The sequence below is a fragment of the Nyctibius grandis genome, chromosome 23 (assembly GCF_013368605.1).
Source record: "Nyctibius grandis isolate bNycGra1 chromosome 23, bNycGra1.pri, whole genome shotgun sequence".
Taxonomy (NCBI): Eukaryota; Metazoa; Chordata; class Aves; order Nyctibiiformes; family Nyctibiidae; genus Nyctibius; species Nyctibius grandis.
The window spans coordinates 5,326,844-5,346,054 of NC_090680.1; the positions used below are offsets into that span (position 1 = coordinate 5,326,844).

General features: G+C 42.2%; 1 protein-coding gene across 1 annotated transcript in view; it reads left to right on the plus strand.

The window, feature by feature from the left end:
• DPT (dermatopontin) overlaps positions 1-12,478 on the plus strand; it is a 28,201-nt gene extending 15,723 nt beyond the window's left edge. The window contains exons 3-4 of the mRNA XM_068417428.1: positions 6,076-6,183; positions 11,080-12,478. Coding sequence (XP_068273529.1) covers positions 6,076-6,183; positions 11,080-11,146 — 175 coding nt within the window. The 3' untranslated portion in view covers positions 11,147-12,478. The remainder of the gene's footprint in view (positions 1-6,075; positions 6,184-11,079) is intronic.
• Positions 12,479-19,211: the final 6,733 nt, after the last annotated feature.

The following is a 19,211-nucleotide window of genomic DNA, read 5'->3' on the forward strand; positions in this document are numbered from 1 at the left end:
TTCAGACATGTCTGTCTGGTGGAACAGGCATAAGGTACCCTGAGCTCTCTGCTGCTGCTTGTATCTGTATTGCACTAGCTCATGTAGGCCTCCAAGAACCGTGGTCCTGTTGTGTTGGCCTTGTGGCTCCTCAGCCCTGTGAGAGTTTGTGGTTTTCACTACAACAGGGTGGAAACAGAAGGGCAGTGATGTGTGTAGTTGAATCTATGACCTCAGAGCCTGAAGCCTGCCGAAATCTATGTGACATGGCCACATGAGAGAACTCCTCATCTCTAGAGCAGCTCCAGGACACCTCTGGTTCCCTGGCAGCCTAGCAATCTGGGATCTATACTGGAGGCATTGGCAGGAATTTCTGTAGATAGTTTACTAAGAATTTCTTTGGCTTTTCAACATAGTACGCTTTTTAAAAGGGGATGCCTGCTGTCTTCCAGCTGGAGGAAAAATTGAAATTGATTAAAGAGCATGTAATTCCCACGTTTACTGAATGTAACATGCAGGTTCATGGCTCTTGGAGGAGCCATTCATCTTGCTAGCACTGTAGTTGCACAAGAAGTGAAATGTGTAAGGCACTCCGAAACAACATACTTACTTACTAGCAGGGAGTAAGTACATTCAACAGTTGGAGCAGGAAACCATGAGCTCTACCATTGACTGTCTTTGATATTTTAAAAGACTAATTTCTTTTGTCTGCTTGGTATCTGAAGGCAAGGCTTCTCTAAGGGGCAGGCTGTACAATAGTAATAAGGCCATTGGTGTGACTCGGTCTTCTTATCCATCAAAAATAGACTCATGATAACTATTTCTGAAGTCGATTGTTAAGAGTGCTAGGGACCACTGTAGATTGGTACAAAACATTCTTCTCAGTGCTAAACGAGTAACTCTGTTTTCTATTAATCTCTAACATAGTAATTCTTCACCATAGAAAATAAACAACATTACTACTTTCAGACTAAAATAATAACAACAGTAATCCTGTTAAAGATTAAATGCCTTTTTTCAATATGTTTCCTGCCCCGAGCAAGATTTATAGGATTACAGTAAAGTACATTAGAAAAACGTGGGGATGGGTGGGGTGATGCAAACCAGTCAGAAGATAAACCATCCTACATCAACTCTATACCAGCTAAAAACCCCATTATGAAAATACCTTTTTCTGTCAGGTTTTCCTGCTCTCCCACACACATGCCAAACTACTTACACCCCTTCTCACAAGCTTTTCTTTCCCCGTCTTTAATGTAGAAGTACCTGCTTTCTCCTCTCTCGACAATGCCACTAGTACTACAAGTCTCTTGTGTCCAAACATCATAGACCTGATACTAACCTGAAGTGGATTTGTAAAGCCGAAGCAGAATTACTCTGTTTTCTGTATTAATTCTTGCAAAGAGATCGTACAAATTGAAAATACTACCACTTGCTAAAGGTTTCACACTGCTATTGTCTCCCCTATGAGTCCTTCTCCAAACTTAACACCTATGTGCATACCTGGCTTTAGTAAACAATCCCACTAAATGCACCCTGCTAGCCGCTACACCGATCTCCTGCCTTCTCAGGGTTCGTTTCGCATCAAATTACAGTACGGTGCCTAGGTCCCATGATCAGTATAACATCGGTCTTCTCACAGCTTCTTTGCAAGCCTGTCTTCTAGAGCTTTCCCTCATGTACCCTCTCAGGCACCACGAGCACCGCAGCTTGGTCCTAGGGGCCTTAGATCACACCAAACAGCAGCAGCAAGTTTGTCTCACCACTTGCCAATTCCCAAGCTTCTCACTGCTCCACTAGCCTCGTTTTCTTTTCTAAGAGATCAATGCCAGGAGTGCATACAGGGCCCTCGTGAAGATTAGTGTGGATGGCTCTTCCCAAATGGGTCTTGCCCTTGGGAGTCCAGACTCCTGTGGGCAGGCAAACCCTCACCAACTAGGGCAAAAAGTGTCTCTCACTTGTTTCATGACTCCTCTCAGGTATAAACCATAGACTGCCATACGTGGCTCACAAATGCTACCACATTTGTGAATAAATTACCTGTCTGTAGGGCCCTGGTAGGTGGTTCACAGTTGGTACGCAGCTGAAATACATTATAGAGTAAAACACTTAATGTTTTCAGTTAAGCACTTGATAATAAGGTTACACACCAACCCTCAACAAATGCTGAGGGAACCACTGTCCTGTGCTGGGCAGACCACTTTGAGAACAGCCTTAACGGCTGAGTTAAATGACCTTTCTCCCATCCACGACGAGAAAACCAAGTACTGAATATCCCTATGCATTAAACACTAGAGCATCTCTCAGTGCAGATATATTTTGCGCAACTTATCCCCAGGGATCCAAAAACGGGGATAATAGAGAAGGGCTGGGCAATACCCCAGAGCCCTGCTACATGGACAACCAATTGCCTTTCCTTCTAAAGGATACAGTGCAATCCAGATGACCTTGAGATGCATGGGCTTAAGGGAATAGTTTCATAAATGAGTACAGCAAACATCAAAGAGAACTGAATTAGACAGACAGACCACACAGACCCAAGTGAACTTGAATGTTGCTGTCAGAGCACTATTTATAATTTTTCTCTCCAGAACAAAAGGAGTCAGTAGGCATCTGTCTATGTAACAAGACAAACTTCAGAGCAGCTCAAGTCCCCATATTATTCTCTTTTAGTAATTGCATATCTTTGATTTTCGAACATTTCTTAGCGGAGGAGCCTGAAGAGGCTGAATGGTAATGTGAATAAGTTAGTAGAGAGGGAGGAGGAGACGACAGCAGGCAGAAAGAAAAGAGAGGGAAACTAAATGAAGGCTCCCCACTGCATCCATTCACTCCAGAATAACTCTGCCTGCTTCTGCGAAAGGTCTGTAAGACCCTTCACAGTAATTCAGGAGCTTGTCATCAGATTTACTTTTCAACGGAAAGGCTCATGAAACAAGTTCAAAGAACTGACTCTCAGTTCTGTCTCCGAGTAGAGCTGAAAGCAGGTTTTTAACCTTGTGTTTTGCACAGTCTCATCTGCCCAGCACATAGTATTGGTCAAGATTACAGAACATTTTCCTTGCTGAATGCCAAACAGATGTTATGAAACACTTTTGGTGGAACATATATAAACACACGCCTTAGTGTTTTCTCATAATAATAGCCCAAAAAAGCCCCAAAACATGGAATTGATGGGGGAATGCAAAATGAAATCCTGGTCAATAGCTGGTCATCATGCCACATCTTTTAAAAACTTGCTGTGACCTAGGAATCTTCGAAGATGCACTATCAGACACTCAGGCTACAAATTAGGAAACTAAATACAGTGACTCCCCTCTAGCAGAGGAAGCAGTCACACTATTAAACTTTCTTACCCTCCAAAACACGGTGACCACCTTCTGCCTGTTAGGAATGGTGCTTACCATGTGCTAACTCACAAACAGTGTCTTTAAGGTATCTGCAGAGACTGTGCTAGTTGGTCTGGGCTAAAACTGTCCCAGGGATTGTTCTAATAATTTACATGCCTAGGTAATCCAGTTATAGTGCCCAGAAATATTTACTAGCATAGATGTAGCCCCAGTTTCTCTTGGCCTCTGGCTATGGATCCAGAAATACTCTCAAGTGCCCAGATTCAGATCCATGGCTTCACTGATGGGAGACTCAGGCATGCAGAAAAGTCCTCCTCAAGGCCTTGATTTCTGTATAAAGGAAATGGATAAAATACAGACCAGGTAGCAGAGGTCAGGCTTTGTGAAGTACACTCTAGCTCTCATTACTGCTCTGGGCACAGAGTGCAGGGCCCCAAAAGCATCTCTTTGCAAACTGGAGGGCCTTCAGCAAGTTGGCTGTACTGAAGAACCAGCTTATGCTCAGGTTAAGGTTCTTTTATGGGGCCATAAAGGTGTATTAGAGATTCAAGTCATAGATTGTCTAGGTAAAAAAGTATTCAAATCTGAGCTGTAAACTGTCTGACACTGACAAATAAATATATACTGAGAGCACAAGGGGAGATGTCCTGAAAGTAAAAATGATAATATCAGCCTTCAATCGAAGTAACAGATAAATTAGGTTTGCCGTGGTTTGACAGAAACACATTCAGGTGATGATCTTTCGTCTAGGAAAAACCACCAGCTAACTGGTGAGAAGCCATGAGAAGCAGCTTTTTGTAGTATTTTTTTTTTATGCTCTTTGTCTGGGTCAGAGCCAGTTCCCTTAAAATCCATAGCGGTCTCATTTTAAACTTTCTTGGGGGCTGGACGGAAATCTGTGGCTCTGATTTTCCCTTGCACTTGCAGAGCATACTGATGACTCTCCCTATTTCACCATCCTAACAACTGCCAGTGTACATGATTTCTTCTATTTCTCCTAGCCTGCAGTAGCTGCCTGCATGACCTGTGAAATACTGCTGTTCATTTCTTGATCAACAGCACAGCACTGCGAAGACTCTACGGATCCATAGGCCCTTGGTCAGAGCTCTGACAATGGATGCTGTGACCAGGCCTGATCTTTTGCCTCCCAAAACCACTTGGGCACGGGTGTTCTTGTACTGCAACTAGCAATTGGTTTGATGATTGCCGTGGCCAAAGGACAGGAGGCACAAGAACAAGATAGGTTCAAAGAAGTTGACTGCTGAGACTTAGGGATCTTATAAGGCCATGCTTGAGTTTCACGCTCAGTCCCAGTTGTCGTCTGTCAAGGAATAATGATTTGTTAGGAATAAAGTTCCAACTGAAGGGTGGTTTTCTTTCATTTTCAAAAGCTGAAAATGACCTGGAATTAAGTCACATCTGCTTTACAAAGAAGATGTAAACAGCATAAGAATGGGGTAAATGAAGCGATCAAAAATACATTTAAAATATACAGACAGTGGTGACAATTTCAGAGGATTTTTTGTTATAGTAAGAAGCTCTAGGAGAAAGCTGCCTAATATTCCAGAGTCCCTCAGTTTTCAGGTAAACTTTCAGTTTCTGAGCATTCCAACAGTTACTGGTTTGGGCTCCAAATAACCTCAAAGCATCTAATTTTAAAAACTTAAAACCATGCCAATAATTATGTTCCTAGTGAGTAAAATACTTAAGCTTGTGCTGAAACCTCACTGATTTAACAAAAAGTAAACATGCACGTGAGTGCTTGGCTGGGATGTGCTGGGATCACCTTCAAGCATCATTCAAGTACTGCTGCTGGGCTGAATTAAGTCAGAAAAACGGTTGTCAGGAATTCTGTAAAGGCTTCTTAACCCTATTAGTCTCAATAGGAGTTGAGCCATTCATTTCCACAGGGACAGCACCTACCTTACGCGGAACCTGATTCTTCCCTGTGCCGTTTCGGAGACAAGCTGACGCAACCCCACTAGCAACTCCCACGTAAAATGGTGTAATACAGGGAAAGACTCAGTGCCAGGTTTCCATTCCTGACCTCTAACATGATGTTGACATAAAGCACCGGTCAAGGTTCCAGCCCCTTCCTGCATCTGTTCATTGTCTGTGAAATGTCTGTAAGGCCAAGTACAGTATTACTTGCCTATTTCCCAGGGAAGCAGTAACCATAATTTGATTAATAAATGAAGAAGCACTTTGAGCTTCTTAGATAAAATACACTGCACATATATTGTCCAGGCCAATATTTTTACATTATAAACTAGGCAGAAAGTGGAAAGAAGAATGGATTAATTGCTACATTCATTTAATATAATTCATAAATAGATAAATGCTTGTAGCTATTTGACTTGGCACCATTTACAGAACTCTACAGCAGCAAACCAAACAGACTGACAACAGGCCAGAGCAAATCCCTGCAATAAAGACATAAGTAGTAGACAAGCTTTACGTTCTTGTTCAGGCTGCTTTTATCCCAGAGCTGCACATGTGTATACATATAATACTCCAACTTGCTCTTAACAGTTCTAAACTTACTGAAATTTATTCAAATAGCTACACGAACTAGTCGCGTAGAAGATAAATGCAGTCTTATAGGTCAGACTGCGTCTTGTGGTGCTATTAAGAAACAAGAACTTTCAAAGAAACAGGAAAAATCTACTATTTGAGTTTCATTCAGTCAACTGGACTTTTCTATAAGATGGTAAATTATTTTATCTTCTTTTTCCTTAATGTAAAGGTTAACAACAGAATATCCGGGACACTATGGAGAAGATATGGACATGATGATGTACACTTATGACCATTACATCCGTGGAGCAACCACAACTTTCTCTGCTGTGCACAGGTTTGCTTTTCATGTGTTTCACTAGAAATTTAAAAAAAAAAACAACCTCAGCCCAGTACATTAAAGCATTTGTTACCAAACACAGCACAGACAGCAAAGCAAGGTGCACTGCACTGGTCTATCATTGCCAAGACCGGCTACAGGAGAAGGGGGGAAAGAAGAGAGAAGGAGGAGTTTAAACACACCAACATTCTAAGCTGTCTCTGATAGCACTCAAAGGAGTTGAAGTGCTTTCATCACTATGATACTCTCAGCTTGCCCGATTTCACTAGGGATCCCCTCAGCCAAAAAGATTACCTAAAATAAGAAGACCTTTCCAGAAATGATAACACACTGTCAGATTACTGCAGGTCCATAACTGTAATTTTCTGGCTAAAATTCATTAGCCTGTTTATTAACAAATGGAAGCCATGACTGCAAATTATTCCTACAAACAGAAGCATAACTTTCACAGTTAATTGACTCAAAGTTATCTATTTATCCATTTGGATAAAGAATTTACAAGGTTGCAAGGGACATCCCTCTTCTGTTTTTTTTCTGTTAAATATTCCCTAGTGTTATTCTTAATCCTTGTTCCTCACGGCCACGGCGGAGAGTAGGGGAGATAATGCAGACAGTGCACTCCCTTGCAGCTGGATCCCAGCCTCCATTAGACATGGACCAGGGTAAAGTCAGGAATTACAAGGACGAGCCTGGAAAACAGAGCAGTTGAGGTAACTGATGCCTCTGAGCAGTTTTCTGTCTGTGACTTCTGAAGGCTTAACGCAGCCATCAGAACGGGGTGGCAGTGGGGGGACTGTCCAGGAGTGGAGGCAGCATCACAGGGATGTACATCAGATCTTCACAGGTTATGGGACCACAGCACTTGGAAAGGGAAGAAGCCACCAACACTTTTGTCCTACCACTACTGTGACACCGTAGATGAACCTGCAATAGTAGCAGGTAAAAAACATAGAGAAAACATTTTGTGAATTGTAATCTAGGAAACTTTTCTGTGCCAATGAACTTTCTGGGCCCCAGCTTCCAGAACTACTAAAACCAACTTGTGTTGCCTTGTGTAAGAAGCGAAAAAAATTCCTGCTACGCCAGGTCATAATTCAGATCCATGCAGTAACTCTCCTGAGTGGTATACTTGCAAAAGTCAGCAAAGTTTGTCACCCTAAATGGTTCTTTGCAGCTGGTTGAGGCAGCATAGGAGCAAAAAAAGCTATTCCCAGTCCCAGCCTGCCAGCAGCATGCACACATGCAGCTTGTTTGTGTAAACATGCTGTAGATTTTGAGACTGCTCTTCATTTACAAGCACGTTAAACTTGCGTCCATGCCATTTAGCCCATGATGGGTAATGTTCTTGAGCTTACGAGAGGCACAAAAAAAAAAACCTTTGAAGGTATCTTAGTTTAAGCTTTCCTAATCACTTCAAAGAGTTAAGTATTTTTAGACTTTTTCAATAAATTTGCAGAAATCATATCTTCCCTTCCTACTCCCTAAGGTCACTGGGGTAGCTGCTGATGCACAGGTATTTGAGAGAGCATGCAATGCCTCTGCTGAAAGCTGCAGAAAGTTTAGAAAGGTGGTATCCCCACCTCCTCTTCTGTAATCACCCTCTGTGAGTTTTCTTGCCTGTGTATCAGGAACGAATGAAGGAGTTGCTGTTCATCACCAGAGGTTTTAAGTGCTCTTCTGTGGAGACCAGATTTTGGAAGTGGTTAACAGTTACATTTTTCAGTCCCATTTTAAATGGGTCAAAAGGAGAAAACAATTGTCTATAAAGCAAGACAAAAGCAGCTGGAAAGAATTAGCAGAGACTTAAGTATCTCTGGGAGCACATTTGGGAGTGTGGTGGTAGCACTGGTACAGGCAGGATGACCTACGGACATAAATAAGGAAACATTTGCAGGGGAAGGCAATACCTTTTGTTAGACAGACTGATACAGTCAAGTTTCAGAGATGTACACGGGGTATGTGAAGCAGGTTGTAAACAACTGAAACTGCACAGATAGACATGCACATTGTAAACACTTGGCAAAATAGCTTCCAAAATTAAAAAAAAAGGTCAAAATAGCTTCAAAATAGCTTCAGCCTGAGCTCTGAAACATGCTAGGTGATGATGGCATGGCTCCCTCGTGGAGCTTGTTACAGGGCTGTGGTCTGGTTGGATCAGTCTCTTGAGTCCAGAGAGCACCACTGGAGCATTCACAGCCCAACACACTGGACAGTAGCTTGGACAGGGAGGTGGGGATTACCAGACGTGTTTGGTAGGTGCCACAGCTTGCCCTTTGATGCATAGTATAAAAATAGCATGTGCAGACTGTCATAAGCTCATTTCTTTTACGGAACTCCTCTCTGCTCCATTTATTCAGGTGATCTGAATAGACAATAATTTCTTAACTGCACAGACATCATCACTGAAAGATAGATCAGCACCCAGATAGCCCAGCAGTAAGTACATTTGAAATGCCTGGACAAGCTGGATATCTACTGAGCTCAGCTGAGCTAAATTAGAGGGTATTTTAGGTCCCTAATAAGTTTCATATGACCAAAGAAAGAGGATTTTGTCAAACTCAATATGAATAGGAATTCACAGAATTTTTTAACTGAATTGGAAACAGATTATTCTGCAATATTTGGAGATAAGAGACATTTTCCCTATAGCATCAAAAATTCAAATCTGACAGCACATGACAGCCGGAGAATAAAAGTGGCAATTCAATATAGACTCCCCAAGCCAAGGAGAATGCATGAATTAGTAATTTGTGGGGGACCTATAAACTAGTGCTAAGGATCTGCTAAGGCAAGTTCATATATATTCTAGAGTACTCCACATAGGGCAATTTCTGATGGGATCTGCACCTCCAGTGGAAAACTTGTAAGGGATCTACAAATTGAAGCAGGCTGATAACTGTTGAATAAACACACAGCACCAATGGTACAAAGTAACTGCCTGCATCCAGGAAAGTTGGATGTATATGCTTAAGTTCAAACACAAGTAATGCAAAAAAAGATAAATTAAGACACTAAAGGCATAAACCCACAGGTCATCAACCATGTGCATATATGCTAAAGAGTCTGCAAGTTCAAGCTTAAATTACAACTTTAGAAAGAATTCTGTTCTAATATTTTAAAGCATGTTAATTATTCAGGTAACTAAAATACATTTATTTTAAAGAACTTGACTTTTAACTTTATAATGTCCCTTTTTAGAAAAATTACTTGACCTCAGCTTTTGAGCTAAAAGTCTCTCTGACAACGGGTACTAGTTTAGCAGACCTTAATTTTGACCCATATAATCTTGTTAATCCACATGAGTCATCATTTTTTTTGTCTCTCTGGATAGCTCAGTGACCAAGAGAGTAATAACTGGTTTAGAAGAGCAAGCACATAGTCTAAATGAGGACTTCTAAAATAAACCTAAAAATGAATATTGCATTTTATTAACTTTGATAAAAGTTTTATGAGGCAATTACAATTAAAAACCATCTAGGAAAGGCCTAAAGAAAACCAAAAATAAACACTATGTAACTAAATGCAGACTCACTGATGTGTGTAAGACAGATCCAGTTCCAAATGACACTCAGCATAAACTGATAAAGTACCATCGAAAATTTCCAATTTAAAAACCTCATTAAATGAAAGCTGAAATGAGACACTTTATACCTACACAGAGTTTAAGAGTCAAATTAATCTTATTCCAGGACAGAGTCACCCAGTCAATGAAACACTCTAAGAGCAGTTAATACAAAAATCTGGGCTCAGGTGTCTCAGCACATCCCTAAGAGGCAGCAGGTTCTGCACCAGTTTCCTCCCTGTTTGGAGCTGGCCACCAGAAAACCAGGACTGTGCAGGGGTCTTGTAAAGCAAACTCCTGTTGAACCACTCCAGCAGCATTACCTGTCCCATGCCTCAGGTTTGGGAGATAACTACTAGCAGAATCCAAACTTTCAGAAACCTCTCGGAGTACTACACATTACCAATGACGGCTGCCATGTGCAAGGACTGTGCTTTAGATCTAAACTCCTGTTAGCCAGTACCAAGCAGCCTAAATCGAACATTTGCTCCACAGCAGGACAGTGTTTGATCCTCTGAACTCATGCCTTTTTGTCAAGGGAGAATTTAACGCACAATAGCTAAGGTGGAAATGTGCAGCCTGTTGCAGCTATGGGACACTAAATCACTGGCCTCCACTGTTGAATCCTGCTGCTCCAGCCATGCTTCCTACAAAAAATTGTTAGTAGGCATCTTATCACTCTCCTGAGAGAGAATACAGTGTCCAATTACTCACAAACAAGAACAGCATAAACCCTCCTTACACTCATAAACGTTACTCTGCCTCACATGTGACTTGTGGAGATCAAGGATGAGAAGTGAATTTAATTTCTCTCACTATTGATTCCTTCACATCTCTAATAAAGGACACTAGCTAGAAGACCTCGTAATGGAAAGAAAAAAAAATAGTTAATTTGGCTGTGGGGATAACTCCCAACTTAGAAATAGCTTGAAAATCACCCACGTATTTTACTTTGTACACATTCCTGAGCTACATACCACATGACAATAACTTTTGACAGAACCATCCTTTTCCTCTTGGTCACTGATTTAAAGTCAATTTAGGATTGATCACCATCAAGAGTCACTGTCTTCTAAAGGATACTCAGAGACCTAATTATTCAGAGAGCTGATTTTCTTACCTTGTAAGGGAGCGTGAAAGAATTACAAATATCAGACATATTTAATCTCCTTCCAGCCCATAAAAACACACAGCACTCAGAGGAAAATCACCTAACGGCAGACAGATGTTTTTGTTGCCACAATACCTGGTGTAAAGTTATTCTTACTTGTATAGTCCTATCCTCTGCGGTTTTGTTTCAGTAATATCTCTCTCATCTCTCTTCCATGCAGGGATCGTCAGTGGAAATTCGTTGTCTGCAGGATGACAGAGTACAACTGCCCATTTCAAAACGTTTAAAAAGATTGAGTGTTCCCAACTTGGAAAGCTTGGGGACGGACAGGGTGGGATGAGGATCAGTGATTACAGGAGAAGGGCAATTAGGCTCACAAAAAAAGTACTAAGACTCATCAGCTGTCTGCTGAAGATACAATTCTTTCCCTCTGGAGCTATTAAATAAATTGCCAGCCCATGTGCTTGCAACAGCGACTTTGGAGGATTCCTTCAAGCTGCACTGGCAGTTGTATCCCCCAATTAAAATTGCTTATGACACACACGTTTATGATACACAGGTCTATGGCATATGCAGTTACCTTTTTTATATATACATATAGCCATTCTGAACACATAGAACTTTTTTTCACATAGCAACTTGTATAAATTGCTTCCCAGCACAGTCACTCTGAATGAGGTGGAAACATACTATAAGCTTTCCAACATCCACTAGACTTTCCTGTCTCTACTTTGTACTTGGAACCAACCCAGTGATCCCTACCAGCTTCTCAGTGTTTAGTAGCTGAAAGTGTGCTGAAAGCGGCATCAGGAGGTCTTTGACGTTCTGCATCCAGCATTACCTCTACAGCCCTCAGCATAATTCCATTGCAACAAAGGTCTGCCTGCACAGGGGAGTTCCAGGTATTTACAATACTGAAAGGCATCAATACCTGATTAAAATGAGAGTAGATCCATCAATAAAAACAGAAGCCTAACCCATCTTTACTGATAGTCTCCTTTATATTGTCTTAAAAGTCTCTAATGACGTAACTAGCCAGAAGCTCTACTCTGGGCAAAGCCAGGAGTAGGTCAGGCCACTTGCACTCTCAGTAAATATGTATACTGCACTTGTCAGGAGTCTACTTTTCAGGTGGATTGTGTTTCCACTATGGGTGCCTGTACAACACCCATCTGGCCTTGGTAATATATTCTTGGCTTAGAATAGACAACTAAAGCCAATGACTTAGGTGACCGCAGCTCCTCCAGCTTGCAGATCTCATTCCCTGTAAAGGATAAGCTGACCATGTTTTGAGACTGCACTTGTGCAGCTGTAATTCAACAAGAAAGACTTCCAGGAACATCTGAGGTAGGATTTTTGATCTTGAACAAACCAGAATTTAGGGCTCAGTTTTCCTAGCTGATATAGTCAATGCTAAACTTAGCAGTGGCCTCGGCAGTCCTGGCTCAAGGGCCATGATGACCCTGTGCACCAATTTAACATTGTAAAGCTTCATAGGAAACAGTGGTGTCAGCCAGTCAGTTTCCATGTTCCAAGTATTTTTAACATATTTACTAGCATACCCTCAAGTGTGAGCATTAGAACTACACTTGTCCAATAAAAGAATAATAGGTTTTGCATTGCTGTAGCCTTGTTCTTTCTTGATTTTACTTACACTAGCTTATTAAATTGCACACAAAGAAACCCTCTGTCATTCTCAGAGACCATGATGGTGATTAAGGAGTTTCTGTGACAGCCAGTTGCTGAGACATGTAAGTAACAGTGAGAAAGAGAAATCAAGAGGCCTAGGGAAGCTGGAGAAGCTTGTTAGCTGACACTGGTAGACAGGCAGAGGAAGCCAAGAGAGCTCCAAACAGGAGAGCACCAGAGGAGAAGGCACTCACGCCAGGGAGCTGATGGAAAAGGCCAGGAACTGTAATTAGGCATAGGAGGATCATCTCTGGGAACACCTGCTCTAGATGGACACCTATCTCCCACACAACTTTATCTTGAGTACTTAGGCTGCTCTCAATTCTGTGTGCATACCATGAGCTCATGAAGGCCTCTGAAGGGACAGTGCAAGATCAGCTTAAGCTGATTTAGATCCACAGCACCACGGAAAGGAGCAGTTCTGCTCTCTTGTCCACTGGAGCTGCAGTGACATATTGTCCCATATGCCACCCTTCTCCCTCATCCCTGTCCCAGTCACTTCCTTCCACCCGTTCTCTATTCCCAGCTCCACCCTAGCAGTGCATCTGTGTAGGATACATTTCACAGGACTCCTCTTCAGAAAGTTAAGTAATTCTCAGATGAGGAAAGGCGTGGGTGGGAAACAGAATGTATCTTGGGGGAAGGCAGAAATGGGATGTGGACCAAAAACAACCCAAAAAGCAGAACTGAGGCAGAGAAAGAGTGGTTCCTGTGAAGTCCTAGGACAGCTAGTTAATAAAGCTAGGAACTGAACTTAGTTTTTATCTAAGTTGCAGCATCCACTTCTAATGTTTAGGTAATCTTTGCGTGTGTGAAGACGTTGCTCCGAAGCTGATAAGGTTCCAGCCCAAATTCCTCAGCACAGAGCAAGGCGATGACAAGCCTGCCTTGCAAAAGTTCACTGGCTTCAAAACCCGAGAGAGCCTGCTTTGACTTTCCTAAAGCCATTCTGGAAAAGAAAGCCTTTCAACCTGCTTAGGACACCTTACCAAACCTGACCCACCTTTCCCTCGTGCTAACACAAACCAGATGCCATTGCAGGGAAACGAACAGAGTTCTGCCTATTCAGACCAAGTGCAACTGAGTGCAGATGCCCAGTATGGGGAGCCCACAGCACTTCTTCATTCTCATGTGTTCCGTGGCACAGAAGCACCCCATCTACCCTTGTATGACATGGAGTAAAAGTCACCCCTGATCTGAGAGCCAACACAGAGCCTGTGCATTACTGAAGTTCCATATAGGCCTAACATTTTAAATAAACCCTTCTTTTTTAATAAATAAAACATCAGGAAATAAAGTCTTATTTATTTAATAAATAACAACAGTATGGACTGAATTAAAACATCTGAGAGAACAGCACTCTTTCATAAATGCTGAGCCTTGCCCCAGTCATGCTACAAGGGCTGCAGATGGCATACTGTCAGCGCCGCCAGTGATTGTTTTAGATAAACTAGGGCAGGGTAATCTTTGCATTCACAAAGGGAAATGCAGCAAACTTCAGAAAACAAGGAGAACCTTTTGAGCTTTTCTAACTCTAAATGAAAAAGGTGAAGATGAAAAAGTGGGGTGGGCTGGCTGGGGAAGGGAAATACCAACACTGACTCCCTTTTTGGGTCTCCTTTAACCTGAAACTCAGTGAAGGCTGGTGCTAAGCCAAACCCACATCCTCCGTTTGATCCACTTCTCTTGAAGAGAGATTTGAGTAAGAGAACAGTGTAAGTAATTGGGGAAAACACAGACAATTCTATCAACCCCAAACAGTCAAAGAGGAGGACTTGAATGCTCTTCCTCCCAAACCTCAAGATTAACTTGAAAACCATGGGACTTTTGTAGAAAACAGAGCTCTGATTTTTTCATATATTCTGATTTCTCAGTTTGCAGAGCATGTAAGCACTTCCAAAATTTTTCAACATTTTTCACTTTCAGTTTTTTTCAAGTGCTTCAAACAGTACTTTTCAACTACTTCGCAACAACGCTGAGCCTAGAAATGTGATTTTTAAGTGAAGGCTGAGATTCTCATTTAATCACTTGACAATGAGAGCTGGGATTAGTTTTACAGGACATCAAACACCATGAGACTAATGATAAATATATCAGACTTAGCAATACAGCACTGACTAAAAAGAGAAATAGCAAACCCAGAACCATGTTGAAATAAGGCATATTTCCTGTAAAATCCAGAGAGACCTTTCAGCCTCTTCCAGTCCAGTGTTCGGGATTTTGTAATATGAGATAAACCTGGCAGAAAGTCATGGCATCACCTAAGGAGAGAGATGCCAACATAGCCGAAGGGAAACCAGTCTGTGGATGAAGCAGAAGACCTGGCAGAAGACCAGTTGGAAAACCTACTTAGACTTGACACTTGAGTCACAGCCACTGAATCCTTTTCTGGTTTTAAACTTTATTTCAAGCCCATGTTTGTTGTACCAGCAACATGTTACTGTACCGGCCTGCATCTTTAAGGCTACAGTACTGTTTGCAAACAGAGAGTATGAACATCACTGGTAGTGGCACTTTGCGCCAGAGTTGTTGGCGTGAACCGTAGGCAGGAGGAGTTCTGCTAATAACACTTTATCAAACATAAAACACTGCTTGTGCCTAGATTTACTTTTCAAGACACAGTAGTTACAGAGGGGACTGCTACCTTATTCCTCACTATTTCAGGGTACTGGTACGTGTATAGCTGATGTTCTGCATAGTAATCTGGACCTGTGCATCGAGAAGTTTAGAAAAGGCAGTAGGGCTGCCCACATGCTGAAAATGAAAGTCATGCACAAGGGCCTGTGGGTCAGAGCCAGCAGGCTTGGGTCTGTCTTTCTGAGCTCCATACCTGAACAGCATTGATTTCAGCCTTATCCAGCTTGTGAACTTTGGCCAAAATCAAAGCAGTTTGGCCTTAAGCAAGAGTCAGGCATCTAAATACTTTTCAGGATCTTAGCTTAGCTGGTGTATGTCTACAAGGAAGACTGGAAAAATTGAACCTTGAGTTAGAGGGAATCAATCAAAGAGTGAGCCAAGATACACAGGGCTGACAAGGCACTGCATATTTTGTTCATACCTTCTCAGACATAAAGCCCTGAATTGATCAGGGAGTTGGACTAGATGATCGTTGTAGGTCCCTTCCAACTGAAAACGTCTGTTCTATTCTATTCTACTTGAAAAACTTAACTGACTTAACCTCATGAAGACCAGGACACACTCTGCCTTAGGTTATCTTAAATCCATTTAAGAAGAATAAAGAAAAGTTTTGCTGAGCTTAGTATTAAAGCCATGTCAATAGGATAAATCCCAGTACGTAAAAAAAAAAAGTCACAGCTACATTTTTTCAGGATGTGAGTTTTAGTTTATATGCAGGATCAAATTCTCCAGGCCTTGCCTGAACCAGACAAGTCACCACACTGCAGAACCTGGACCTCAAAAGATCAGCCCAAATTGTGGAGAACACAAAAGATGACACAGGTGCACAAGAGAGTTCTATCTGAGAGAAAACAGGGGAATGACAATAACTGAAGCGAAAACAGTGAAAGAGAGCGTTGAAGCCACCTGAAGAATATGTCATTATGTAATTTCTTAAAATAAATGCATGCTCCTCTATCTTAGGAGATGAGATGACTAGGATAATTTAATACCAGCAAAATTTCAAGAATTTGGAGAAAGCTCCCCAAATAACTTTGCAAAGAAAAAAGCCAGCACAGTATATCAAATGCCATCCTTAAAAAGCAGAGGATTTGCCAAGTGAAACAGAACCAGCTGATAATGTTGATACAATTCTTTTAATCTGTGTTGGGAGCTCTTAACCCTTGACCAAAGAAAACAGAGAGATGAGAACAGAAGGAATAAGCTAACAATAGAGCGTGAGTAGAAGGAGGAGGTGTGATCACAGATGAAGAAAGAGGCAAGAAAAAACCAAAAGCAAATAAATGCTCAACAAACTAAAGAAAATGGGCGTTCAGCACAACATGTGGCCCCAGAACTGAACTTCTAGGTTTTCATGGTTGTGTGAGGCTGCATACAAGGTTTTGCTTCAGCTAACATAAAAACATTGCTCAAGATACTTTAAAGTGTGAAGTTACTTAAGACTCTGTTTTGGGCTCAGACCCATTTTAAAGTGAACAAGCTCTGACTTGGAAATGGATATATTCATCAGCAAAAACACTGCCATAATTACACAAGTCATCCAAAATTAAGTGTTTTTGTCTTCCACTGAAATCTAACAGATGCCACAGCTATGTCCAGGGGTGAATGTGAATCCTGACCACTGGTTTCCATCCAGACAATCTCACAGGTTTTTTTTTCCTCCTCAACCCTTACTTCTGTTTTCATCTGGGAGGCAGGGAACATGGCCTTCTAAAGCATCTAAGGTGGCCTTTTGTGGCTCTCATCTTGGTAGCCCCAGGCCAGGACACTATAACCTGGGAGGCAAGCAACTCGCTTCTCCTCTGTCATTTTCACGGTCAAGCTTCTCTTCCTCTAGTTTCACATGATTTTGCACTGAAGCTGTCTGTTCCCATGCTTTCACTCTCTCTTTCCTGTGTTCACGTTATTCTTACAGTTACTGAAAGGTTTTGGGGCAACAATCTCTCTGCCTGCCTGGCCTGTCGAGTCACATACAAACTAACTGCATGAAGTACCATAAAAATGATAAAAGACAACAGCTTAAGACAGCATATCATAGTGTCATTTCAGATACACATCCCCACTGCCCAAAGTCCTGGTCCAAAGCCCACTGATAATGGTAGAAGTCTCTCCATCGATTTTTATAAGGTTTGCACTATTCCTTGTGTGAGGAAATAGAGCCATCTCACCTGGAGAAAGCTCACATTTCTTCCTCAGTCCTAAGCTAGCAGCAGGCAGGGGATCCTGCTATAAGAAATAAATAAACTCTGATCACGATCTTACACAGAAAGTTCCTTTCTTTCTTCATTAGAAAGGGTCATTAGCCATTGGAATGGGCTGCCCAGGGAGGTGGTGGAGTCACCATCTCTGGAGGTCTTTAAGAAAAGACTGGACACGGCACTTAGTGCCATGGTCTAGTTGACAGGGTGGTGTCAGGGCAACGGTTGGACTCGATGATCCCAGAGGTCTCTTCCAACCTGGTTGATTCTGTGATTCTGTGTATCTTCATTTTACTTATTCACAGTGAGTTTGGCACTGGTGGAAAATTTGAGGTGGCCTTGGAGAAACTCTTACCCACATAACAGAGCACTTTTCTGTCACGTATTTCTGGCTTTCTTTGGGGTCTAGGAGAACAGCTGAGTGTCTCTGGCTTACTCACCAAGAGATGTACTGCTGAGACAAGCAACAAAGGGCATAAGTAATGCCAGTTGCTGTCGCTTCTCTGCTAGAAACTGCCTCGTGACCATAAACTTAATTCAAGATCAGCAATCAAATAGTTATTAAATTGTAACAGGCTTGCACTTGTTACAGCTCACAGGCTGGACTGTAGCATCAAGAAGAGATTTTTTCCAAGGATTTTATTTGCTGAATGTGTTGCACTGGGTTGGAAAAAGTCACCTACTCCAACTTAACTACAGTCCAGGGAGAGAACCAGACGAGACAAGACTGATGCAAACATCCTTCTCTACCACTTAGAAGTGCTATATCTGAACCTTTTAGCAGCACAACCTGCAGTTTGCTCTTTTGCTGGTTCAACATTACCTGCTTTCCAGATGCTTCTGTCTGCCATCTGCCTTTGCTGCAGCTGGGAACTGCAGCACACACATCACAGACTCTGCACTTAACACTTCAGCACAGCAAACACTGAATTCACAGGCCAATAACCTGAGCTATCATTTGCAGTTACTCTCTGCGTTATTTAACAAAGCAGACAAGAGAAAAAGGGCTTTGAGTAATTAAGTGCTGTTCAGCAGATAAAGTAAACGCATATATCACCATAGCATTAATCTGAAACGGTGACTTGACAGAGTGTCACTGCTCTGCACTGATTTCATACAGATACTGCACATTCGCAGGATTGCTAGCAAGAAATGTATGTCATGATTTCAGGTCGTTACTTTCCTCTGTTAAACTGAATTTGTCTCCTGGTCCCCCGGCTAGTACAAATGGGCTGGATCCCTCAGCAATAGTGGAACCTCTTCTGCTTGGTGTGAGCTGAGCATGTGGCCGCATTACAGAATCACAGAATCAACCAGGTTGGAAGAGCCCTCTGGGATCATCAAGTCCAACCGTTGCCCTGACACCACCATGTCAACTAGACCAGGGCACTAAGTGCCATGTCCAGTCTTTTCTTAAACACCTCCAGAGATGGTGACTCCCCCACCTCCCTGGGCAGCCCATTCCAATGCCTAATAACCCTTTCTGAAAAGAAATTCTTCCTAATGTCCAACCTGAACCTCCCCTGGTGAAGCTTGAGTCTGTGTCCTCTTGTCCTATTGCTAGTTGCCCGGGAGAAGAGGCCGACTCCCATTGCTTGCTCAGAGCCAAGGAATCTCACTGCCAACATCTCCACCCAGCCTCTGTGCTCTGCCCAAACAGTGCTGCATGCCACAAGCCGCTCCACAGCGTAACTAGTTTGACCTGGCTCCTGTCAAGCCCTTTGAGATGCCCATTTCACCCTCTTCCCCTCACACCATAGTAACAATTGCAATGACTAAACAACAAAAATTATTAACATAAACAGTGAAATCATCAACACCATATGGA